The 25,918-nt window shown below is 40.7% G+C and overlaps 1 protein-coding gene across 2 annotated transcripts in view; it reads left to right on the forward strand.

Moving 5' to 3' along the window:
• ZNF516 (zinc finger protein 516) overlaps positions 1–25,918 on the forward strand; it is an 81,473-nt gene that overhangs the window by 18,358 nt on the left and 37,197 nt on the right. The window contains exon 2 of one of the 2 annotated variants that reach the window (XM_017746167.1): positions 4,418–6,439. In XM_017746167.1, coding sequence (XP_017601656.1) covers positions 4,630–6,439 — 1,810 coding nt within the window. In that variant the 5' untranslated portion in view covers positions 4,418–4,629. Of the gene's footprint in view, positions 1–4,417; positions 6,440–25,918 lie in introns of those variants that run through there. The other variant, XM_008642703.2, reaches the window with a different exon arrangement.

Here is a 25,918-nt window from a genome sequence, read left to right on the forward strand (position 1 = left end):
TTGAATTCTTCTTTTCTTGATTTATCCCCCCTCACCAATTTTCCTGTGTTGTTTATTTTCAATTTCTCATTTTACTAATTGTTTCCCAAGAGGCACAAAAGGTCCTTAGGGGGCTCTGTCCTTCCCTGTGGGCAGTCCTCAGTAACTGGTCCTCTTCCAGAGTATTAAGGTGGGATGAAGAGAAATGTGTATTTTAGAGTTCTCTTGAGGGTCTTGCAGAAGTTGTGAGGATGATGCAGCCGTGCACCAGAGTACCTGCCGAGCTGCCAGCAGGGACAGGCTACCACAGCCTCACTGGGAAAGCCACAGATGATGATGGAAAAGATGCTGGGGCTCTCTGGTGAGAACAAGTCGCTTTGGTCAAATGTGCTTTCTCTGAAAGGAAGCAACTCTGTCTGAGTTAATTTTAAAAAACAGAGAAGTTTTGATGCCTAAATGTTTGAAATAGAGTAGATTCTGACAAGTAGTTGCTTTAAGAGGGTAGGAAGGCTTGTTTTCCCTTCAGGGGCACCAGAGGGATAAAAAAAGTTTGTTAGTATTTATTCCCATGTGGGTCAAGGCAAAGAATCTAGTGAGGCAATGATGCAGGAAGAAACCTTATAACTAAAATATTTGGCTGTGCAAAGGCATTTCTCAGCACAACACCCCTCCTGTTTTTTGTTTTTTTTCCTGTTTCTTTACCATCTTGCTTTATATACCAAACTTGCATGTAAACAGTGATGATAGCTGTATTTTAAAGGGGCTGAAAATGCCCCTTTATACCGGCCAGCTGCTTCTTACACGAACTGCTGATTCCTCGTTCAACAAAATAGACTGAATCTAGTTCCTGTGCCCCTTAGAGTATCACACCTCTTCCAAGTAGCTGGATGGCATTTGCCATAGACTGCAGCGCCATTAAAACACACAAAATATTTTAAAAGACTACATATTAATTTACAATTTACATTTACTTGTGTTTTCTTATGGATTGCCTCTCTGCTAGTGGGGATTTCTCTGCTGTGACAGTCTGGCAGGAGTCCGCAGGCTGGGTGTGACTGCTGTGCATTCTGTGTGATGAGCCAGTGCTACGGAACTGCTGGGTGAGCTTGGACCCAAGCAGTGAAAGGCTACTGGTTACCACCTGAAATTACTGAGAGGTGAAACACTTTTGGTAGCCTGAGGGTAGCTGGAGATGGCTGCATTCCATGCATGCTGATAGAGAATTATTTCAGAATACTTTAAAATTCGGAATTATTTCAAAATACAACTATGTTTATCATCACAGCCGGAAAGAAACAGGTAACTCTGGCAAAATTTTACTCCTAATGAAAGAGTAACCTGTGTTGCCGGATTTACCATTTGATGTCTTCCATCCATTCTGCCACCTTTGATGTTTAGTAATTAATCCTGAGATAAAAATTATTAAGGCAGAATGTTATTTTCTATTGTTAGGATTCTTTACAGGTGTTTTTTTCCTTATTTTGTAAGTTCAGTCCTCTAAATTGAAGCTTTTTTTAAAAGTTGTTACTTTATTTGCACTTTCCAATGAACAACGAGCTTTGCTGTTCTGCAGAGACCCCTCTAGAAGAGTTACTTTTAAGTAGCACTCAAATGATGTGAGGAGCAAGAAGTGAGCTGTTTATATATTTTTGTTTGTGTCAGTCAAGTTACCAAAGCCTAAGGCTGACCTTTGCACACCGTGTAAAGCAAGCTCAGGTTTGGTGAACACCCTTCATCCCCCTAGAGTTTTGTCTGTGGAATATCAGACGTGAATTTTTGTGAGTCTTACATGTGTATGAACTCAAATAATCCAAGTCTAGGAATACTTTATTTCAACTATTAAAGTCACAGATTGCAGTGCACTGGCCAAGATAAAGTAATAAAGATGAAAAAAAATTCTCAGAATATTTTTGTGAAGACGATAACACTTCCATTAAGTATTTTAGACTAATAAAATTATTCAGTAGTTTTTTAACTCTGACATTTTTCCCCCTCAGGCCTAATTTAATATGGGACTAGGGGGATCTCCTGTGAGTGGCTAATACCCTTCTTGTAAGTAATGCTTTCTTCATAGCCTCATTTTCATAACTAAGTTTCATTAATGAAAATGCTATAAATAATTAAAGTGAAATATGTCAAGACTAAGCTCAGGGAATCTGTGGCCAAATAAACAAAGGGACTCTGAAGCTTTGGATCTACATGTGCTTGGACTGCTGCATACAGCATTCTTGTCTAAGCTTGGCTCTTAAAGCTCTTTTGAACTTTCAGACAGGAAACACTGCAGAAAGTTGAGTTAAAATGGGCCCTACATTTAAAAATAATAAAAAAAAAAAGTAGTTAGACTAAAAACTGGCCTGCCAATAGAAGCAGTGTTCTCACTGGTATAAGCTGTAGAAAATTATGAATGTATAAAACACATGAAGAAAATTGTTCCCAAAGCTTTCTGGTTTTTTTTCTGCAATGGTGTGGAACATTTCAGAAGAAGCTGTTGCTTGCATTTAGCATAGTATACTTGAACAAGGACCTGGTGGGTTTTTTTATGATTTAATGACTTTTAGGTTAAATCTTTGATTATAAGAGTATAGGTTGCTAGTTGGCAGTTTTAGATTGTGGGTCAGATAAATAAGATGTTGTTACTCTAAGTTATTTCATCCACTGATAGGCAGTATAAACTGCACTGGTATTTGCTGTTTGGTGTGTTTGTACCTTCTGGTGCAGCCACAACTTCAGTGGCTCACATCCTTTATTCACCCAGAAAGTTTCTTCTGAGGCTGTCCCTCAGTTTGGTTTTAAATTACTAATTTCAAAGGTTAGTTTAGATACTGTAGTTTGTAAACTTCCTGCTCATATGGACTTCTGAATTTGTGATACCTATTTCTTCTTTTTCTTTATTAATAACAAAATGCTTCATTCAAGAAATGAAATTGCTTTTGTAACTCACCCCTTAAATGTTATTGTCAGCTCTCTGATGAAAAGGTAGTTCGGGTTTGATGCTGTTTGATAACTCCTAACATGCTAAATGGATACTAGATATGCAGAATATCCAACCCAGAAATGAATGCTTTGTAGCAAATAAGAGGGCTAGATTAAATTAAATGTAATGAAGTTCTTCTGTAGCCTGTGACTGAGATGAGAATTGCGACAGTCTTGCCTTGCTTTTTGTTAAGCTTGTGCTGGTGATGTGATTAGACTGTTTATGTACGTATTGAAGAGACTCAGAGGTGAATACAGTGACAAACCTTAAAATTTGCAGCTGTAGATCTGTAGCTCTTGGTTGAATCATAGATGTCAAGTGATGGATGTGGGAATATATGGTCTTGTTAGTGCTCTGCATATTTTTAGCTACATTTTGAGAAGCTGATGTTTTCTTAATGTGGCAATAGATCAGTTCTCTTCATTAGAGAATGCTGTGTTCTTTGATCTTAGTCATGTGGTGTTTGTAGTCCTTAATGAGGATAGGAGGGTGGGAAGATTTTGTTTCACAGTGTAGTAATTGGAAAAGAAACAACCTATGTGGATTTTGATCATTGTTTTTTGCAGTATACAGGGTGGGGAGTTGCTAGTGTGTTCCATCTTGCACTAAGATACTGACTCTTGAATTTAATCATGAAAAGATACAAAGACATTTAAACTTTTATTAATCTATTCTGTTAATCAGAGTTTTTTCTTGTTTGGTTTGTTTGTTTATGGTTAAAATTCTGTTTCATTGAGGTGGGTGGTGGTGTCATTTCCTGTGTGTCATGTTGACATAAATCACTCACATTTCAGGTAATTTGATCCATACATTATCACTTTGCTTTGTTAGTTTGAGACTAAAATTTATACTTGGAGGAGTTTTGTAGTTTACTGTCCAGCAGGAAATAACTTAGTTTTCATGAGTGCTTTGTCAGGCTCTGCATTCTTGTTTGCTCTGTAATCAAAGTACTGAGCGTCCTCAGCCTTTGCGCCTGTTCTGTGCCTGCTACTTCAAGCACAGCAGAGCTGTCTGAGACACAAGCTAAAGTCTCTAGGAAAGCCTTTTATCTTTGGCAAGTAAGTATTTTACATGAAATTACACACGATGGTAAAGCCACAGATTTAAAGTGTAATAACCCCCACAAGAAATGTTTTCCTCATTTAAGGTGTATTTTTAGCCACTTCTGCCTGGTTTTAAAACAAAAAATACTTTTCAAGTTTGCACTTCCTTCAAGACACTGATAGCAGTGTATGGAAATGAGTATTTGCTCTTTTATGGATTTTACTTATTTAGTAATTATGCTTGTCACTGAAGTCTAGAATATCAACAGAAAGAGAAACTACTGCCTTTTGGTGCAATAGATTGTCATATGGTGCGCTTCTGAATGCGGAGTGAGTGATGGAAGCTGTTGAATTCAAAACATGAATAGGTTTGAATATATTTAAGAATCTGTACATTTGTATGATTTTGTTCTTGTTTCAGGTGATCTATGCCATCTGCTTACAGAGCACACGGAAATAAATTGGTGCTTTGGACTCTGTGGAGCAGCTGAAAGGAGAAATGCTACCCTGAGAATGAAGCAATAAACCACCTCTCTGCAGAACCGTGTGATTGAAAACGCGGTCCAGCCCTCCTCTGCTGCCAGACATGCTTTTGTCCTCCTGCCCCGCTTACCCTCTGTTGCAGTAATACAGATGGATCATAGCAGAGAAGCAGAAATGGAGTTACGAAGATCCTCCAGCCCTGGCAAGCTAAGCAAGAATGACATGGATGCTGACAAGACCATGTGCCACAGTTGTTGCATCTGTGGTAAAAGTTTTCCTTTTCAGAGCTCCCTGTCGCAGCACATGAGGAAGCACACAGGTGAGAAGCCCTACAAATGCCCTTACTGCGATCACAGAGCTTCCCAAAAGGGCAATCTGAAGATTCACATCCGCAGTCACAGGACAGGCACTTTAAGTCAGGGGCATGAGGCAGAGATGGGAGAGGCGCAGCTGGGGGAGATGGGCGTTTCAGAGGGCCTTGGCGGGTGCACCAGCCCCACTAAAAGTACGTCTGCCTGCAACAAGATCTTGAACGGTACTGCTCAGGTCGATAGCAGCAAGATCTTGTTGAGAAGCAGCAAGAAGGAGGTCACAGAGACAGCACCAGCTGAGGAGGATGGCAAGCTGACCTCTTACAGGTGCACCTTCTGCAAAAACAAATTTGAAAGGAAGAGGGACCTGGAGCAACACCTGGACCAGGTCCACAAACCGTTCAAGTGCAGGTTGTGCAGTTACATGACCCTGAGGGAGGAGACGCTGTTAAACCACATAGAGAAAGACCATATAACAGCTCAGGTCCCCAATGGGGAGGTCTACACTGAGAACTGCAAGAGTGAGCTGAATGCAGGCGAGTTCCCATGCGAAGTCTGCGGTCAGACCTTTAGTCAAACCTGGTTCCTGAAAGCTCACATGAAAAAGCACAGGGGCTCATTTGATCACGGGTGCCATATTTGTGGCAGGAGATTCAAAGAGCCCTGGTTTCTCAAAAACCACATGAAGTCGCATGGCCCCAGGTCCGGGAACAAAAACAAACCAAAAAATGATTTGGAGCTGATAGCCACTATCAATGATGTGATACAAGAGGAGACAATTGTGACAGGCCTATCTCTGTATGAAGTTTGCACCAAGTGTGGAAATCTGTTTACAAATATGGAAAGCCTGAAAGTGCATAATGCTGTTCACTACCGTGTGCAGCCAGGCAGCACTGGGGATAAAGCTGAGGGCTTGATTGATGGGAGCCTGAGCTCCTCAGTAACCAAGCAGTTTTTCTTGCAGTGTCTGAATCTATGGCCATCTGTAGGGCTGGATAGAGTTACGAGAGGACAGCCTGGGAAAAGAGTAGCTGAGCTGGATCCGGTCAGTAGCTACCAAGCTTGGCAGCTGGCCACCAAAGGAAAAGTAGTAGAGCCCTCAGAGTATGTGAAGTATGTGGGATGGGATGAGGCCCTGGCAGATGCAGACGTGACTTATGACAAGGATAAGAGGGAGTATATCCTTGTGAACCAGGAGAAGCGCAAGCGAGATCAGGACTCACCCAGCAACCCCAAGAAGAAGAGCTGCACCAGTGGGCGCCTGGAGAAAACTGGCAGTGCCCCAGCGGGGGAGAGCTGCCCGCTTGCCCCAGGGGATCTGGACTATCGCCCTGCCTCGCGGCAGAGCCGGCGGGCCACCCAGAACAAGTCCACTGAGTGCTTTGAGTGCGGGAAGATCTTCCGCACGTACCACCAAATGGTGCTGCACTCGCGGGTGCACCGCAAGGAGCGCAGGAGCTGCAGCGAGAGCGGGACAGCCGCCCCGCCGGACCGCTACGTCTCCAGCAGTGAGGAAGGTGACTCGGGGTCCGTCAGTGGGCCCAGCACCCCTGGCTCCGCATCCGCCCCAGAGGACTCGGCCACCTCTGGCTTGGGAGAGGAGGGGGCTGAGGAAAGCTCGGAGGACGGAGCAGCCAACCCCTTGCTAGGTAAGATCGCTCCTAGCTTTGCGTGGTAATTGTTGCAGGTCCCTGTGTCTCCTGGTCTGGGACACAGCGATGGCCAAAGGGAGAAATACATGAAAGCATGTGAGAGGTTTTAAAGGTCCCGTGCCTGCTGCTTGTCTCAGTGGGGCGCAGCTAGTTTCTGGTGCAGGTAATAAAAGCGAGATTATGTTTTTGTAATGTGCTGGTGAACTTGTATTTTGGTGAAGGATACCTGAGAAGTATTTTAGTTGCCTATAGCAACACGGTAGGGTAGGGTTGTGTCTTCCCTGGATATCTCGGGGGCTGTTTTTCCACAATTCATGGGTGTCCTCTGCAATGTTCTGCCTGCAGTACACAGGTGAAGCCTGCGTAGCGTAGCCCCAAAGCACATAAACTTGTTAATCGCCAGCGTGAGAGGAGTCTCTCTCCTCTTCTCCGCTTCACTTCCCAAATTGTGTTTATAACTCCAAAGGCTATAATTAATCTCTCTGGATTAAAGTGGTCCTTTGAGCCCAATGCTACTAAATGGAACAAATTATTCTCCAAATAGCAGCAAAGTAAATATTTAAAAGAACACCATTAAGCACTTTAGTATCTTTTTTTTTTAAATCCTTTATTTTTGTTGTTCACCATGCTTTGTTTATAATACCCTTTTAGAAATGTGAGATTAACCATTCTTTCCTTACTAGCCCTTCTGCTGGTTTTTGTTTGTTTTCTGTTTGGTGAACAAAAACGCTTTCCTCTCATTTTCATTCCTTTTGTTGTGAAGAGCATAGTTATCTATAGAGTTAAACTCATTTTCACGACCATCGTGGATGAAGTAATCTGCACCATTGTGGAAGAGGGTGGGTTTCTTCAATTACCTTGCTCTTTCAGGATATTATATAATGTTGTCTTTTCTCCTGACTTCAGACCCCACAGCAACAAAGCAAAATTTTCCAGAACTGTGTATTGTTACATGTTTTTCATAAGTTTTTGAAGCAATGTTGGATATATTAAAATTAATCCAAGAACACCACTTTTTTTAAATGCTTTTTTACCTTTCCATAAAAAAACAACTCCAAAAAGTCTAGTGACGAACTAGATTCTTACAGATTCTTAAATATTTGCAGTATGGTTACTTGCCCATTTAAAAGACTCAGACTCTGGCTTTCCCATCTGCTGTTGGATTCTTGAACACTTAAATTTCTTTATGGGAGCGTGCCTACTTTGCGTGATGGGAGTGTGCCTACTTTGCATGAAAGTCCATCAGCTGCCACCTGAAACACTTCGGTACAGCTGACATGAGGTGTGGTGATAAAATTGCAGCTTTGTCTAGATTTAAATGGGGCTGCCATGATTCACCAGCGGAATGTACAGTGCCGTAATCAGAACTGCTGTGGTGGAAAACCATCTCTCTGGAGACGGGCTGAAAACAGCACAACACTTTTTCGCATGGTGTTCAGATAGGAAAACTGTTCTTACATGCTCTCCATATTAAGCCTTTTATTTTTAACAAGAGAAGTTGTCTCATATCTTTACCTGTTCTGCTTCTTGCCTCAACTCAAGCTTTGAGCCGTTGTTGCAGGAGTGAAGGGGGAGAATTAGAGTCACACTGCAGTTTGCTCTCACAGGAATTAAAGTTTCTGACTTAACTGATGCCAGCAACTGGAAACTCACTTCTTTGGGTACCAAACTGGTCCTTGTTTTCTTTAACTATAAAGAAGCAGCAAACTGATGGGCCTGAATAGAGGCACATTTTGGAAAAGGGATATGTTTGCAATGATGGGCCAGGAGGGTGGCTGCTGAATTTTACATTTGCTAACATCACAGCTGAAGAGCTAATCAAGTATTTAATTGGCTACTAAGAAACACTTTATTGCTAGAGAAATGTTACCTATTATTAGAGGTTACTTAACACAAATCACTGTGTCAATGAAGGGAACATTTTTTACAAGTGACAGGGTTTTTTGTTATTTGAAAGAAAGTTTAGGGGTTTTTTGCTTATTTGTTTTGTTATTTTTAAAAGGAGTTTTCGTAGGTCAGTGTTCAGGACTAAAGTTTCCCAATTGTCTCTTTCTGATATACAAGTTTATTGGCACTGCCCTTATATTGTGTTCTGAGGAACTGAGGTCCTTCTTTCCAGCAAGCTGTAGGATTAATTTTACTCTTTTGCAGATTGCTGCTGTAACTCCAGAGGCTTTTTTTCCCCTCCTCTGTGAGCAGTAACTTAAGGTGTATGGAATATAGGCCAGATTCTGCCCTCATGTATGTGCTTGCAAAAATGAGGTGTTCTGGTATGGCCTTGAAGTGCATTTTGTCCTAGAACTGCTGTAGTTTGCTATCCTTTGCTGCAGCCTTTTTTAGTTACTCTTCCAGGTGAAGTTTTTCCTTCAAGAATAGAGCTCCAGCCCCATGGACAGGCTTCCTCCCCAGTGGAGGCAGGCAACCAGGGCTCTTGGTTCCTGTTCCTGAAATTATTTCTGCAGTTTTTTACTGCAGTTTTTATTTTTACTCAGGCCATAATCAGGAAAATCTCGTGCTACTCATAAGGTTATACAATATCTGTTGTGGTTTTTTTTTACTTTCCTATCTTTACTCTTTCCTTCCCCCTTTGACGCATTACTAAGTTATCCTGTGTCAGAAAAGGGCCTTGAGACTGCCAAGTATTGAATGTTGTGACGTTGACTCAGCTGAAAGTATTTCTTTGTGCATTTAATTCTTAATAATCTGAGGAGTGCTGTTGATGCACAGCGTCTCACAGCAGGGAAGCTGGCAGTGCACCTCTGTGGTCACTTAGGGCCAGCAGGTTGTCAGGGCTGAGGGTGGCCGGAGCTGGAGAGTACTGACAGGGCTCACTGGGAGAAGAGCAAGAATTGGGGTTGAGAGCCTCTAGGGTAGGCACTCCTTTGTTCTTAACCCTTCTGTAATTTGCCTCTGCTGCCTTTGTCGAGTAACATCATGATTTCTCAGGCACCGGGGGTGTAGTGTTGCAAACTCAGTTTATCAGCTGCCAAGGGTAAGCTAGCTGATTGCAAAGTGTACTTCATCTGGTTGGAGGGAGGGTAAAAATGAGTTTTCTAGAGTTACACATAGTGTGCTGTGTGATACCTGTCATGCAGAGATCATGCATGAAGTATCTGTGCTTTGTGTGACAGCCACGTGGGAAGAGGTGGCCCAGAGCGCATTTGCTTTGTTGAGACCAAACTTTGAATATTTTTGGGGTATTCCTGTCCCAGGTGATTCTTCATTTTTATTTATCATTCAAGCCATTGGTGAAACTATACCTGAATGTTCACCAAGTTGCATCCAAAGCTGTGTGAACCATCTGTAGGTTTTTGCTCAGCTCTTCCCCAGATTGAGGTTCTTGGTTGGGTTTTTTGTGATTTTCATTTTTCCCTGAAAGGAACCCTAGAGATATGACTGAGAGAGCAGAGAGGGATATATACATGTTGATAAAAGTGAAGGGAAAGCACTATCTTTCTAATCTTCAAGCTTCTCACTTAAAATGTAGTTTTAGATATCTCAAAGTAATTTGGTGGTCAGTGTTTTTAAGGCATGAGCCCCTTCATCGCCATGGTGTGTTTAGCAGTGAAGGTGTTTGGGTTTGTTACATTAGGCTCTGTGTCAGTCCTGAAATGAAGAAGAATAATTTTTGAGGCTGCAACTGCTGTTGTCAGGTGGGAAGATGAAAAAAAGAAGTGAAAAGAATTTAAATACCTCTTGGTTCTTGGCAAGCATGTAGTAAAAGCACAGACCTGTGATAGCCCAGTCAGTGAGGGAGTTCCAAAAACATGGTACTTCTTGCGTGTAGGTGTCAGACTGGAGTGGAAGTAAATGTTGAAAGTAATCTAGGAGAGGAAAATAAAGAAAAGAAAAGTAGTGTTACATAGGAATGAAGGAGAGGAATGCTGCTTCTAGTGTGACCATGTCAGGGAAGGACATCAGGGAAAGGATGTAGCACCTCAGAATGCTGCTTCCAGTGAAAACCATCTTGTCTCTTCTATTTCCTTTATCTCCTGCCTCCACTCTCCCTTCTCTTTGCCTTTTTTTTCCCCTTCTGTCAGACTCCTCTGATTATTTAAATGATTCAGGGAGAGACTGATCCACTTGTATTGCACACATGCTGTTTCTACTAAACTGGACATTGCAGGAAGGGGCTGATTGCGAGTGAGGACTGTTTTGCCAGGCTCTGTACCAATACTGCTTTCAGCCCAAGAAGCTCATGGCCTGACTAGGTGAGGTGGACACAAGTCCCTAGACTCTGCAGAATATAAAAAACCCTCAAAACAGTGGTGTGTGGCTGTACTTGGTCTACATCAGGAATCACTGGTGGTGTGGTGGGACTTGCTTAGAACATGAGCACCATGTGGGATGAGTTGGGAATAAGGTGCAGGGTGGAGAGTAAGGAGAATGGGGGAAGGCAGAGAGAAGCAGGACTTCGGTGAAGGGAGCTGTGCCATGTGATGAGGTTTCAGAGGGGATGGGGGCCTGAAGAAAGGTGTGCAATGGCATTGGGGTTCAAACCCTCCAAGGCAGTGTCAGCATGCTGGATGGCTTGCACTGAAGCTGTAAAGGCTCATGATGTGCTGTGCACAGGTGGATAACTCCCAAAGGATTTCTATGTGAAAACCAGAAGGTCTGGACCTCTTCCCTTGTGTTTGTTACATTTCAAAAACTCTTAGAAGAGCATGGCCAGAGACTGGTTGAGTATCTTTATTAGTAAACTGAAGAAGAGACAGCTGCCTGTGAATTTCATACAGGTTATATACAGTCTTGGGGATGTAACACCTGGGATTTATCCCAGGCATGTTATAAGAAAATCCTATATGTAAACTGGAATGCTTGAATAGAAACATAAGAACATTAGCAAGTTCTGTGGAAGAAGAGTAGGAGAGATTTATGAAGCATAAATTTGGTCTTTGTTTTGCTCAGATACTAATTATAACAAATGCAAGACCTGGGACTTTAATGAAAAGTGTGTAATTTCAGAAGTCATTTGATGTAACATAATTCAAAAGTAAAAGTAGTTTAGAGTTGCTTTAATATTTTAGTTAAGAAGCAAGGCTGTAATTTTGGGGAGGAAAACAACAGTAAAAATAAAACAGCTAAGCAAATGAAACTAGAAAAATAAAAATGTACAGTAGTAATTCCAGAGAACAGAGAAAGATAGTCCTAGTAGATGATTTCTGTTGCTAGCATGAGTGTATGAACAGCTGCCAGTATCCAGTACCAGGACTTCATTGTTCTTACATGAAAAAATGTTTCTCTGTGTGCAAGGGGAGGTCTCTCCACTATCTAAAACTCAAACATTTTTACTACATATCAAGAATAATTACACTTCAGATACTTCTCATGCCCAGACTCTCACTTACTGTAAATCCCACAGTATCATGCTGCTAAAGGCAGTGCTCTTGGGGCATTTTACACCAAATGATACCTTGTTCTGTATGTACAGTCTCAAGTATGTTTAAGTTATTTAGTATATTTAGTTTGCTGAAGGAGCATATAACAAACTGGAGAATGTTTCAGTGCTGGACAATTGGTAACTTTTGCCCCAGGCTTCCAGAAATAAGGTAGTTTCATGAAGGAACAGTGTCTCAGAACGGCGAAGATAAGAGTGTTATGCTGTGATTACACATTCACCAGTTAATTTGGGCATTGCTGAGGGGTGGTTGTTGGAATATAAAACCCTCTCAGCTTTACAACTAAAACTAATTGTTTTGATTCTTAACTCCACTGGGATCAATGGAACTCTGGGACTTGGAAATACAAGCAATTGATGATTCAAATCATAGGGGATGTTGGGCAGAGGCAAGGACACTGTGCTAGCAGTAAGAGATCCATTAAATATTGGTTGGGAACTTAGCAGAGTTCAGCTGTTCTTTATATCAAATTTGGACTAGATCAGTTACCTAGTTTGTTACCTAGTTTGAACACATCTAATAATACCATTTAGAAATTTCTCTTTCTTATCTGCCTTGCTGTAATGCACGTAGTCCAATCCTGATGCATGTTAGCAAAGCCGTATGCAGTGTGGTACTTTCTCATTATCTGAGGTTTCTCTGCAAATCACTGCAAGTTGAACCATCGTTTTTGACCAGTACAGGCCTGTGTGTATCTCCACAGCAGCACTTAGTTCCCTTTTTCCTCCCCTTTGGATTTGTGTACTCTCCTCAGGACTGCAAATGAAATCTCCTATATGAGTATATATATTCCTGTGGTGCTGCCCTCAGCAGTAGTATTTGCTTCTATTTCTCTTTAACTGTGGGTTGATGTTAATGGGAAGAACTGTTGAGGAAACAGAACAAAATAGAACTTACGCTGATTGTCCCAAGAAAATGGATAGCAAGAAAAATTCTGGCAGCCAGGATCAATCCAGTGTGTTCTGAGAGGAAGAGAGAAAAGCCATGGGACATCTAAAAAGTGGTTAAAGCCTCCCTTGGCAGGTGCACCTCACACACATGAAGTTGCTTGTCCCGTCTGTATTTTAGGCTGATGATGGGAGCTATGCTTCAAGAAACTCATGCAAAAAGTGTTTGACTGGAGCAGGGCAGCAATGCTTTGGTACAAAGCAGTCTCTGTACCCTTTAATACTATCCATTAACCTGACATCATACCGACTAAGGAACATGTAACCATTGCCTTGTAGGTATCTTAGGTAAATTCCACTGTCCTCCCGATTACCACACTCTGCTCTGCTTTACCAAGGCCTGTTTTACTCAGTCACATGTAATGTGGGTGGCCAGCAAGAGTGTTAAAAAGCAATTCCAGTTCCTCTTGAAATGGGGCATGGTGGTGACGAGCAGATAACACACGGTCAGCTCAAGTCAGAACTAAGGACTGCCGGCTGAATTTGGGATACTTCAGTAGATTAATGACTTCTTGTGACAGAGATTGCCTTTATTGTTGCTCAGAGACAATTTCTTATGCAGCAGTTTGAAGTTACTAGACCAGCTGTAGCACTGCTTTTATTCCTTGTAAACATTTCAGTAGGGGTTTTAAGTACAGGAGAGCTTTCTGCCTGTCAAAGATACTTCTACTCTATTTAGTTTTAATTGTTGATATTCCTTTTTTGCAGGTTACCATATGCAATAACAAGCAACACAGTGAGATAGAAGTATTTTTTAGGCAGTTTATTGTAGCTGTCTTTCTGTGATGTGAGCAACCAAAACACAGCTCAGCTTGGAAGAAAAATTGTACAAGATGCTAAGAGAGATAGGTTTACCCAGCCTTTATTTTATCTGTTAGGAAGCAAGGAAGTGAGTGTGGTTTCTTAAAGACAGGTGATAGTAGGATATGCTTTGCCCTGAAGCTTATAGAAGATGCCCAAGATTATTTCTTCATACTACTACTTCCACAGTTTTTGGAAATGTAGTCCCAACAGCTGCTTCAAAGGATTGCTTGTGTCTATGTTTAGTGCTTCCTGAGCTGTCAGTCACCATTCCACGCTTACCATGCACACTAGCATATTAAAAAGAATATATCCAAAGGTGTGGAAAGCTATTGGCTACTTGGTTTCAGTTTGTGCATTCAAAAATACCCTTTTATGTCAGTTGCACAGGGACTCCAGTGTTCATAGTAGACTTTTAGCTCTTCTTCAGTAAATACTATAAATGTCTGCACGTAGGGATGTGTGCTTGGGAATCCAGCTGCATAGAACCTCAGTTTTAAAAAACCTCTCACTTCCCGGCACCTACCCTGGCCTTGCTGCCTTGTAAAAGTCAGTTTAGCATCTCTGGTAATTCTTTGTACTGGATGTTTCTATTACATCAAACTATAGCCTGTGAAATACTGCTTTGTGACATTTATAGTCAAAAGATCACATTGTGTAGTGCTTTTATTTTCAAGCAGTTTCCGATCAGTGAGCAAGGACTGCCTTCCCCCCAGCTAGTAAAACAAGATTCAGGCAATGAAAATGGCGATGGTAGTGTTTTTAATCTGATTCCCAAATACTTCCATAGCTCCATGACTCTGTTTAGTGGGATTCTACTGATCTGTAAATGACTGCTAACGAGGGGCTTGTGTAAACGTCTTTAATGTTAAATCTTTTTGCTGTTCTTACCATTATGGTTCACCATTTGCCCTCAATCGAGAGTCAGACTTGCTTTTTTAATGCATTAAGTTTGGCAGTAGGCACTCTCAGGGGATGGAGTGGGCTAAATTCTGCAGGAGCTGAAATGTGGGGGAGTCCCAGGGTGGCACAGGGTATAAAAGTAATGTGTGGTTGGGCCTAACATTGACAGATAATTTGTGTTCTGCAGGTGCGTTTTACAAATACAAGTTTTACTAGGTCTCACTTGACTTCACTTTATTACTTTTTAACCCAGTAGTCTCATTCAGGCACTGGATTACTTTACTGTGAAAGGACCTGACTGTGGTACCAGTCACACCAGTAAAAGTCAAGAGCAACTTAGCTGCAGTTAAGGGAACCCTTTACGATGGGAGCATTGATAACTTTTCTTATTCTCAGTTTTCTTTTGATTGCCTACGAGATTTATCATCAGTAAGCCTGTATTTTTTAGGGACATGATAAGCATATAGTGAATTATATTGAAACTGTGGAGGAAAACTTTCGAGTTTTTCATTATAATTTTCAGTGCCTTAGGCCTTGAATGAGACTTTTGAATGCTTGTACTTGGTGTGTGATTGCTACTGTCCCATATTTTGTAACTGACAGCTAGACAATATTTTCAATGCCCTGAGTGGATTTGTAAATGTGTAGGGAACTTACTTTCATGGTGAATTTGTTTTTCTTGTTTATAGACAGCATGGGTTTGGACTGGAAAACTGCAGAATACTTTGGCCCTGATACAGCAATAGTTATAACTGCTGGCTTGATTTTAAGCATAAGAGCAGTCAGATTGGAATCATTGTTAACTGCTTTGTTGAGCCACTTGGCACCTAATGGCCTGAGATTAGAGAAGAATAGAGAAATCTTTCTTTTCTGTAGTCAATGCCAGTGTAAATTGCATATCCTGAAATGTACCGTAGCATGCAAACTTTACAGGGGATAAGACTAGGGGAGGAGCAAGTCTCAGAATTGTCTTTTGTGGCTACTCTGTTGATGGGTTTGGTTGCACTTTAGTGATGCTGAGGGCAAAAATCCAACCCTTCATCCTTTTTAAGTGCAGAATCTCTATTGAGAGAGTGTCCATGTGAAAGACACAATAATCATCAATTGAGTACTTTTAACTTTGATTCAGGTGCTTACTTAACATGGATTTAGAGCGTGAGATACTCATCCTTGTACAGGACGCATGGGGGAAGATTTGCCCTCTTTCTTTCAGAACTTTTTTTTCCAGGTTGGTAATCTCAAACCTCAGCTATTACTTCATTATCTCTGTTACTTTAACAGAAAAATAAATAGCCATTAAAATGATTGTTTTTGTGATATCACAGGGATAAAGCGAAAAAGTTTAGTTTTGTTTGGGAGCCAGAAGTTGGGGTTTACTCCAAGTCAGATCTCTTCTTTTTTCCTTTTTTTTTTTTTTAAAGGATGCAAAATCACAGTTTTTATTTATTTATTTAAAGACTAAAGTTGGGGTTAGTTTTTAATATAAGGCACTCCCAAACCTTGTGTTTCTTTGAGATAACAAATTCATCAGGCAGTTGAAGGCATCAGCTATACCTAACAGCACTTCAGAGGTGTGTGTTATCTTAGGATAGCACATGTCTTGTGATGTCTTATGCTTAAATAGCATTCGAGGCAATCTGTTGTCAGCAAAACCTAAATATTTGGCGGGGGGAAAAAAGCATAACCACAACAGAAATATATGGGTTCTTTGGGAAATATGAATCTCAGGTCTAAAGGGCTTTTTTTTTTCTCTCTCTCCTCTCCTCCTGTGAAATATTTTCTGGGTGTTTCGACAGTAGAGGTCATTCACCAGTGTCACGATGGTGAAAGACTGAATGCAATGACTCGGGTTGATAAAGGGGTATAAAAGACTTCATCTCTTCCTATGCCTGCGGTACCTCAAGGTAGTGGAGCAGATGCTGCATTTCCTTGTTGCCTTTTCTATGTTTTGGTAGGTGTGTAGCACTATTGAACCAAAGGTACGTTCAGTTTCCCGTGATTTAACCTTTATTCAGTAGGTAGTAAAGTCTTTTTTTACTAGATAATGAAGCAAACAGATCTGTCTCTTCCCTTAAAAGAGAATTCAGGAAGTACAGCTTACACTGCACATGGAACATATTAATCCTAAACCCCTTATAATACTTTGCAGAAGTTTCTTGTCCTTGCACATGTCTGTATCCACATGCACAGCAATTTCCCAGAAATGTCTTAACCTTAAGTACTGTTGAAGCCTGGAGAAGCCTTAAAAAATACCCAAACACAGAATGACAAGTAATGTTGTAACAGGAAAAAATTAATCCTTACTTGGATTGTTCTGGGACAACAAAATGGGTGCGCATAAGTGAGGATCACTTAGTTGCTACTGTAATGTTAAATATATTGGACAGAGAAGCCTCAGTGCTGTTATTTGTGTGGAAGTAGGGAGTGTTGTGCTTTTATTAGTTTAATACACACAGACATGACACATTAGTTATAATTCAAACAATAGTTTCATTTCACAAGTTATTAGGATTTTTTATCTTAGGTGTTATCAGCATGCAAGTGTCTTAATACTAAGGCTCATAATGGAAATGAAGTGCTGTGAATTCATAATGGAAGTTTTTATGTGCCTAGTAGGATTTTCTGCTATACTCGGTCAATTATATTAGAGCAAGATTCTGTTAAAAAATTATATATATATATATACATATATATATATATATATATTCAGTAAGTTGAAACACTGACTTAACCAAGGCATCATGGAAACTACTCTTCATAAAGTATTTACTCTAATTCCAGTTTTGCAACTTTCTTTGAGGCCTTTAGAAGCCAAAAGGATAGAAACATGATACCTAGGGAGGAAAGAAGGGTTGGAAAGGGCCAAAATCATAATGTAATTAAAAAGTCCATCAACCAGAAAAAGGTTTGAGAAAGGACAGACAAAAATTCAGAAAGTGTCTGAGTTTATGTAGCAAGTATAGATAAATAGATCTAAATGGTAAAGGCCTGATGTGTTACTATTAGAGGTGCATCCAAATGATGTAAACAACTTCTTCTGGAAGCTCATTGATAGTTCCAAGCAGATCTCTGCTACTGACAGCCCTCCAGAGATCCCTGTTGTAGTGGGGAGTGGGAGCCATGCAAAAGCACGAGCCAGAAATGTGGTTTTCTGCAGTAACTGCCCTATCTGTGAATTTGCTTTCTGACATGCACGTGTTTGATCTGATGCACGGTATCTAGATCATCTCACAGCATATCCTCTGTAAGATAACCAATCTGTATTTCTTCAGTTGAGGGTCCGAACTGGGAGCGAGCCAAAGTGCCATTTCGTGACATGATGTGTCCCAGTGTTGCTGTGGGCAAACAGGGCACTCAGGCTGGGGCTGCCGAGAGCTGGGTGATAGATGGGACCTGGCTGGGGGTATTTTCCTTTGATCCATCTTGTTGCAACCATCGTGTGTTTGTAAGCCAAAGGAAGTGATGGAAGAGTTTGTCTTGGAGGGTCTGGGTTTCAGGCTCTTGTCAGCTGCAAACCATAGGTGGTTTATGTAGGAGTGGGGAGGCTTAGGAGCAGCCTTGGAAAAAAGCTGAGTCAACGGCAGAAGGAAGTAGGCTGGAGATAAAAGCATGCTGTGTTTGCATAAGTAGTGTCACAGTGTTGGCTTACTAATGGGAGAAGGTCCACGACGATAGCCATGGCCTGGAGCAGAATGTGCCAGGGAGGTTGGCACACTGTGGGGACTCCTCCTGTGTGGGCACAGCTGGCACTTGGGAACAGAGTATTGTTTAAAGAAAGGAAATGAGTGACCATGGAGAGAAGGTGGAGCACCAAGGAAGAAGGTGCTGGTAGCTCAGTGTCATCCTGCTCACGTTAGGGAGTGGGAGTGAACTGGGGAAGGAGGTCACACAGCGGGCCTGCTACAACCCTGCATGAGCAGTCCCAGCATCTGAAGCTGTGCATAGCAGCAGAGCAGGTGAAAGAAAAACAGGTGAAAGTTTTTCAGGTCCTGAGAACAGTGCAAATGGAAAAGGGAAGGAAACATGATAGGGAAACATAGAAATGAGGGATTCCGTTTTGATACGTTGCATGTCCTAGTGTTTCACCTGGCAAATCACAAGGATAAGATGTTCCTTTGTACCTTTTCATCTGAGTGTTTGAGTGTCAGGAGATAATTGTTAATATTTGGCGAAATACTTAGAAAACATTTGTACCTCTATATCTGTTTCACTTTCCTGGTATGCAGGGAGAAGGATTAAATATATTTTTATCAAAAGTGTTATTGAATAGGAAGATTCAAAATGATAAAGTGCTGTTTTATTATTTTATATATGCTATTTTATTATTCAAAACTGGTGTGACTGGACCTCTTAGCTTAAATGCAGCATGTCATTTCAAAGGCGCTAAAGCCAGATGGGTAACTTGCCCCAGATGTTTAGGTTCAGTGGAGCAGTCACACATGGTGTTTTGAACAAAGTGGCCTATACCCTAATAATGATATTTTGTGAATAATACTGTAATTTCAGACACCTTTCTTTGTCTGTATTTTTCACACAAACTGGCACCCATGGCAAGCACAATGTTTGTCAGACTAGCTTCAAACTCTTAATGTGTTGCTTTCTTGTTACAGTGACTTGAAAGTACTTGCTCTGTTTCTTTTCTTCAATGAAATTAACAGCTTGTTGAAAGCTAAGGTTGCATGTTGGATTCATAATCAGTTTTGTTTATACAGAATATTTTATTTTCTGCCTTTCTTTCATTTTGGGGGGCATTTATATATTAACAGAACTTCCATTAACTCCTGCTGTTTATTCTTTTCCCTTAAGCTACAGCCCTTTGTTGTAGCATCACAGAGTTGACCCTGGAACCAATTACTGTGCATAACATCCAGAAGATGATGAAGCTTATTCTGCAGCTATTGTTTTCCAGCAGTCCTGGTGTACATAATTCTCATAGTGCAGTAGGATAACTGTGTTTAAGAACTTTGTGACACTACTTGGCCAAAACCAGTAGTAAAACCAATAAAAAAAGGCTCCTTTGCTGATCTCTTGCTTTACAGTCCCAAGAGCACAGCTGGGAAAGCTGCAGCATTCTTCCTGCATTTGGAGAGTCGGGATGTTCTCCATTAGTTTGATGTCTGTCGCTTCCCTGGAAGTGAGCGCATGTGTAAATGTGACACAGATGTTGTATGAAAGCTTAATTGTGTCTCTCTTTACTTTAAGCTGTGGTGCTGTTCTGTTTTGACGCCCACCCTCCCACCCCAAAAGGTTTTTTCCTGAGAAGAGAAGGGAAACCGTTTTCCCATTCCTCTCTTACTCAAGAGTTAATTATATTCTACACTGTGACTATACCTCAGCAAAAGCTGAATGGAAAAACAAGACTCTTGACAGAAAGGCGGAAGTTTTTAGGCAAGCTTAGATTTTGTGTTCTTTCTTTTTCTTCTAAGGACTTAGAAGTTGTTACTGATTTCAGCCAAACGAAGAAATCCCACCCTGAGGTTACGTTTCATCCATGTGCTTTGTTTCTGAGAGAGCTTAAATCGTCATGTTTGGCTGCAGGTCGTTGACAGCCAACTTGGTTAAGTTGTCACAGGTGCAACTGTAAGCAGCCAGCAGGAACTGAAGAAACACGGGTAATCCCACTTAGGAAATCCCCTAGTAGCTTGGTGCTCCCTTGAAGCAGAACACCAGAAATACAGTTAGTGGCAGTTAGGGGGGAAAAAAAAAGGAAGAAAAGAAATTCTCGCTCATGAATCAAAATTAAAGTGATACACACACTTCTCTAATTTCTGGGGTTACCATGTTATCACTGCTCTTCTTACAGTCTTCTTCTTGCTGGACTGCTGAAACCAAAGAAGAAATCGCTTGATCATTGTCTTAAACTAATACTGTACTCTGGTTCTGGGATGCAGTCAGACTGGATGAACCTGTTTAATTTTATTCTGCTGTATTTATTTTTGCTGTATTTATTTCTGTGTATGCCTTTGTGCCCATAGAGTTTTCATGCTTTCACAATCACCAGTGTAATCTCTTCCTTCTTTATTTGCAACCCCCAATACAGCAAAATGAAACAAGCCGTTTTTTCAAGATGTCTGAGACCCAATTTGTTTATATTTTCAGATAAGCAGTAACAAGAGTAGTCTCATAATTTTTATGAATAACTGTAGCATAGATTTTAATTTTTTTCAGTTACCTGAATCATGAGGTAATGAGATTGTCAAAATCCAGTTCTAAACTAACACGGCTTGTAACCTGTGTTTGTGGAAGAAAATTAATTGAGCAGATCTGAGACAATTTTGGTGTTTGTTGTTTTTAAGGTTTTTTCCCAGAAGTGGAGCTTCCTGTCTCTTTCTAGAAAAATGGTCAGCTTTTCTGGGGAGGAAGAAGTATGTGAAATGCATTATTTCATATGTCATTTAAAAGAAAAAAAAAAATAGCAACCTTATCTTGTCCATCAACTTCTGTTGGTCAAAAATACTTTTTTTTTCTTTTTTTTCTTGGATCTTTTAAGAACACGGCTTCCATTTTCACAGAATTATATGTATGTATATTATATGTATGTATATATATGTATTATATTTCACAGAATTATGTGATTTTTTTCTGTTAGAAAGAGGCACAGTCACAATGTCGCAGAATCATTTTCAAGTGGAAAGCTTGACAAAGTCCCCAAGGGAAAAGAAAAAGAAAACTTTAAACAGGGATCAAACCAGAGAATTAAGGAGTAGATAATGGTATACCTGAGAATTGTGAAAGTGTTAATGACCAAAGTCTTCCAGAAGGATTTCCCACTGCGTGCTACCATTTTCAAACGTACAGCTGTGTCTAATTACCTAAAACTGATGTACAGTGCAATTAATGCTGCATCTGAAGAGTCAGGTAACAGGGCAGCTGACTACCTATGTGAGCAAATAAGCCAGCATCTGTGCAATCTGGGCGTACAAATTCATGAGGCACATATTCAGATGTTCACAGACCTTTGCAGGCCTGGCTTGTGAGCTGGTGCCATCCCCTGCCCTCAGACTGGACACAGATGCATGGAAGTCAAGTGAGAAAACAGCAGAGAGAAGGCCAGTCAGTCAGGAGCATGGTGTCTAAAGTTCATGGAAAACATTTCTAGATTCAGCTTCAAGCCATAAATAAAAATAATCCAGCAAATAGTTACTTCAAAAATAGAAGCAATCTGACTTTTTAAAATTTCTGAACAGCTGATATCATGACCCTGTATTCTTTGTTATTTATGGAAATCTGTTACTTGCCAGACTGTGAAAATGGCTGCCTGCTTGTATATATATTATTTTTTAATTGCTTATAAACTAACAGCAGCATTTTTCACTGAAAGCTTAATAAAAATATGAAAGATGGAAAAGACAATATCTCTTTATTAATACCTAGATATGAAGCTATTTCAATACTTTAAACATTCAAATCATTTGTGTGAAACAAAAAGGCTGGAAAAGCTTTCCCAAATAAATGGCTGTCATCAAAGCTTCTTTCCATATAAGGCTCATATTTCAGCTCCAGGCCCAGCTAAAAAGAACAGAAGTACATGATCATCACATAATTAATAAATTGCTCCCTTCTGATGGTGTAGTAATTTTACTACGCTTTCTTTAAAGTGCAATTAGTTATTTTCCTACATTATGAAGTTTGTTTGAGCTTAATATCTTGTATTTTGCTCAGCTGTTGTAAGGCAAAGCTAATCTTCATAACTGATTTACTAAATGCTGCTGTTTGTATTTGCCTGTCTATGTCGAGTATCACACAGGCCTTTAAACTAGCTGAGGAATTACATGGAAGCAATGGAGTGAAGTTAGTGATAAATTACTTGTTTGCTATGAAATCTGTTTCCCTCTTTGTCTTGTTTTCACTTCACCCTGCCACCAAACCAACAGCTCAGCCAATTCAGCTGTAAATTTCTTAGTGGAAACTCTCCGGTCTCTTCAACTGCCCTGTCTCCAAACCAGTGTTTCGAACCAAATTCAGGACTTGCCTGGAAGTCTGTATCCATAAGCCTTGGGAGTGGAATAGCTGAGAGTCTGACCCATCAGAAGCAACTACTGACTGTACATGTGCAAGGTGTCTACAGCCTGACCACTGCACACAAGCTGTTGAACAAGAGCTTGGTGTGAGAAAAATATTTTAAAGTGAAGATAGGAGTAGGATTGGGTTTTGCTGTTTACAGGAAGCGTGAGAGAAGAGGCTCTACTGGTGTGTTCAGACAGGATGTTAATGAGTTTCTGGTCAAAATGTGGCTCCACTGAGTTGGTGGAAAAGATGAGTGGCAGGTTGTAAAAAGTCAAGTATAAAACCAGTATTACTGATCTTGGAGTCTGCAAGTCCAAAGTATGGTATGCAGGCTCCAAAACTCAGTCAAAATAAACAAAATTTATCTCTGGGTAAGAAAAGGTGGAGATTTGCACAAACCCTTCTTCAGGCTGGTTTCCTAACAGGCTGAGCTGGGGAGAGGATGGCTTTTGGCAAGGAAAGTTTGAGTTTGTCAGAAATACTTTAGCATTTTTTTGCTTCTGTCAGACAGAAGCCTAGGAACTGTGCTGTTTACAGAATATGTACTACTACTTTGCCAAAGCCCAAACAGGTTTTTTGACAATCCTTATGCTTCCAGTGTACTCTGACCTGCCTTATATGCAAAGAGAGTGCCTTAAGGCTGGTGTCTAGACAGAGCCTTGTATTTCAGCAAAGGGAATTAAAAGCAGGCTCTGATATCCCTAAATTTGCAGAGAAAACTGTATTTTGGCTACCTGCTTCTCATAGTTATTGGAGAAAATGTTACCTATTTTGTTGATTCCTGGGATGTGCAAAGATAGGGAAGGCATGTCAGGTGTTGCTTGTCAGGACGTAACTATATCATGGCTGTTTCAAATGCCACTGCTGAACTGCTGTTGTAAAGATTAAAAAGTGGGGCTGCTGTTCGTAGACAATCCTATTCCATATCTCAGGTGTCATTGTAGTAAAGGATTATTCTGCCTTTAGAAACCATACAGAGGCAGCTCAGTGAGCTTGACCTTAAATCTAAAATGAAATTGTGATCTGTTCTGCACCCTGCAGTATGGACTGAGGGAGTCAGGATGGTGATTCTTCAGTCATGGTGAATTGTAAGTAAATAAACAAGGGACTAGTACATAGGACTGTTTGTAGTTAGTAGATGCTTATTTGTTGTATTAACCTTTCTCCAAATTTCAAAGGTGTGCTACCATTTGCTACCATTAGAATGAATACCATCATGGAGTAAATTACTTGGGTAATGTCTCTGTCAGGGTTAATACAGTGTGGGTCATGTTGCAAGACTTAGTTCCTCAAACGCCCAGTGTGTTCGTAAATATAGCTATTCCTGGTGTATTATTTACTCATTTTAAAAGTAACATCAAAACTTTGGGCCATAACACAAAGGTTTTTTATTCTTTGATTTTAGTTCAAAGTCACTTTATCAGGATGAGACATAGTAGATGCTCAGTGCAAAATATCTAAGGGAGTGTGAGGCAAATACGCTTCCCAGCCTTCAACTCAAAACACTCTCAAAGCTCTCAAACTTTTAAGAGATTTAAGACTGAAACCTCAAGTTCATATTTGCCTTATGGATTTTATTCTTGACAATAAATTGTACAAAGTAGGTATACATTAAATGCTGTTTTGCTGATTCACTAAGAGTAGTATCATAGGTCTTAGAAAAAGTCAGCTTTTGTTTTCAGATCATCTACATTCCCTTATAATTGCTTGCATTGTTGAAAATAGTTCCCTGTAAATGCCCCTCTATCCTTCATCTGCAGTGCTCTGCTGTTGGTGAACAGCAGGTTTAGAGTTTTGACTAATAGCCTGGGACTCAAATGGATGACCTCTATCAATTATTCATCATAGATCTGAGTAGCCAGTGTATAACACTGACAACATTCATACCTTTCTGCTGTAATATGAACTGCAAACGATATAGTGATTGATAGATTACCCTTGGTCATTTTTATTAATTCCTGTTGCTGAGTTCTGTAACCTGTTTTTCATTGCTTAAGCTATGGACCCACTGGGTTTTTAAAAACTCCTACTGTCCAGAGCTAGGAGAGGCTCTGAATTTACTGGTTTTTATCTATTTGTGTTCTTTGGACTGGTTTTCCTTCTTTTGAGGTTAGTAGTTGTATCATTGGGGATTTCACTGGGATCACAACAGGCTTAGTGTACATATTTAGAATAGTATTAGATGAATGAAATGAAAGGTGGTTGGGGGAATCTGTGCTGTGGCTGATGGTGAGTAGAAGTGAGTAGAGCTATGGGAAGGGGAGTTCTCAACAAAAGCAGAGAAAGAAATGTTGCTTGCCCTTTGCTCATGGACTGCTTCTGTTCGCCTGGTAGGTTAATGAAGAAAGAAGGTTGAAATACAAGGGTTGAGGTGTTTTGCTTCCTAACTGCTGCATAAGGGAGTTCCATTGTTTTACCCTACATTATGCATACTGTGCTGTGAAGAGCCTCGAATACAAATTTAGTGATTCAGAATAAGCTGAAGTTTTAAGAGCATTTAAATCAGTTTACTCAGGGTCTTACTGGAGAAGTGTTTTCTAAAGTCCAGAGTGAGAAAAGGCCTTGAATTTTTAATTTATTTTGGTTATGGAGTACATTGCATATAAACACAGTAATTTGTGTTTTTGCAAATATAATAAGAGCTGTAGGTAAAGATATGTAAAAACTTAGTTCTGCATTTAAACATGCTGCTTACCAGGAGTTCATAGAAAGGGCCTGTTTAGCAGGTAAGAATAAAATTGAGTCAGACTTGGGAGAAATCAACACTGGGCCCCTGTGCTGGAAGACAGAAGGGGATGGAGGGGAGTCCTAGTTTGTGACAACATCCAAAAGTAACCCAAAATTGGAAGATAAGCAAGAAGTACCTGTTTCAAGGTGACTTAGATGCACTCTGTGTTGCAGGTTCTGCCAACAGAATTGTCTGTGTTAGGTGTGTTAGGCTTAAAGCAGCATTACCCCTTGAGCCCTGTAGGTCTGGTGGAAGGGACCCCAGGTGCAGATGCAGCACTACCAAGTGGCACTTCCAGCTGGGTTTTGTGTTGAGGAAGGGGTTGGAGGAAGGGCTGTGACAACACAAACAGCAGCCTTGCCCAGGGTATCTCCATCCATGCTGACAGTCACATAGATGTCTGGTTTTTGGCTGCTGGCATGGGTGTAATGTTGCTACTCTTGGCGTGAGGATCCATGCATTGACGTCCCCTAAGACCTGAGCAAGGGCTTCTTAGTGAGGGGTGACAGGGATGGTGGTGACGTGCTCTGTAGTAGCAGCTACACCACGATTCCCTTGTGTGTGAGGGTGCTGTTGTACTTGGGGTTTGCACAAGCAGGAAACAAGTGTTTGGAAACCCTGCCACCTGTGGTCACAAGTTTGCTTCAGTCACAGGCATTAAACCAGGAAATCTCTTCCCTTCAGCTTCTTT

Source organism: Corvus brachyrhynchos, unplaced genomic scaffold, assembly GCF_000691975.1.
Source record: "Corvus brachyrhynchos isolate BGI_N302 unplaced genomic scaffold, ASM69197v1 scaffold409, whole genome shotgun sequence".
Lineage (NCBI taxonomy): Eukaryota > Metazoa > Chordata > Aves > Passeriformes > Corvidae > Corvus > Corvus brachyrhynchos.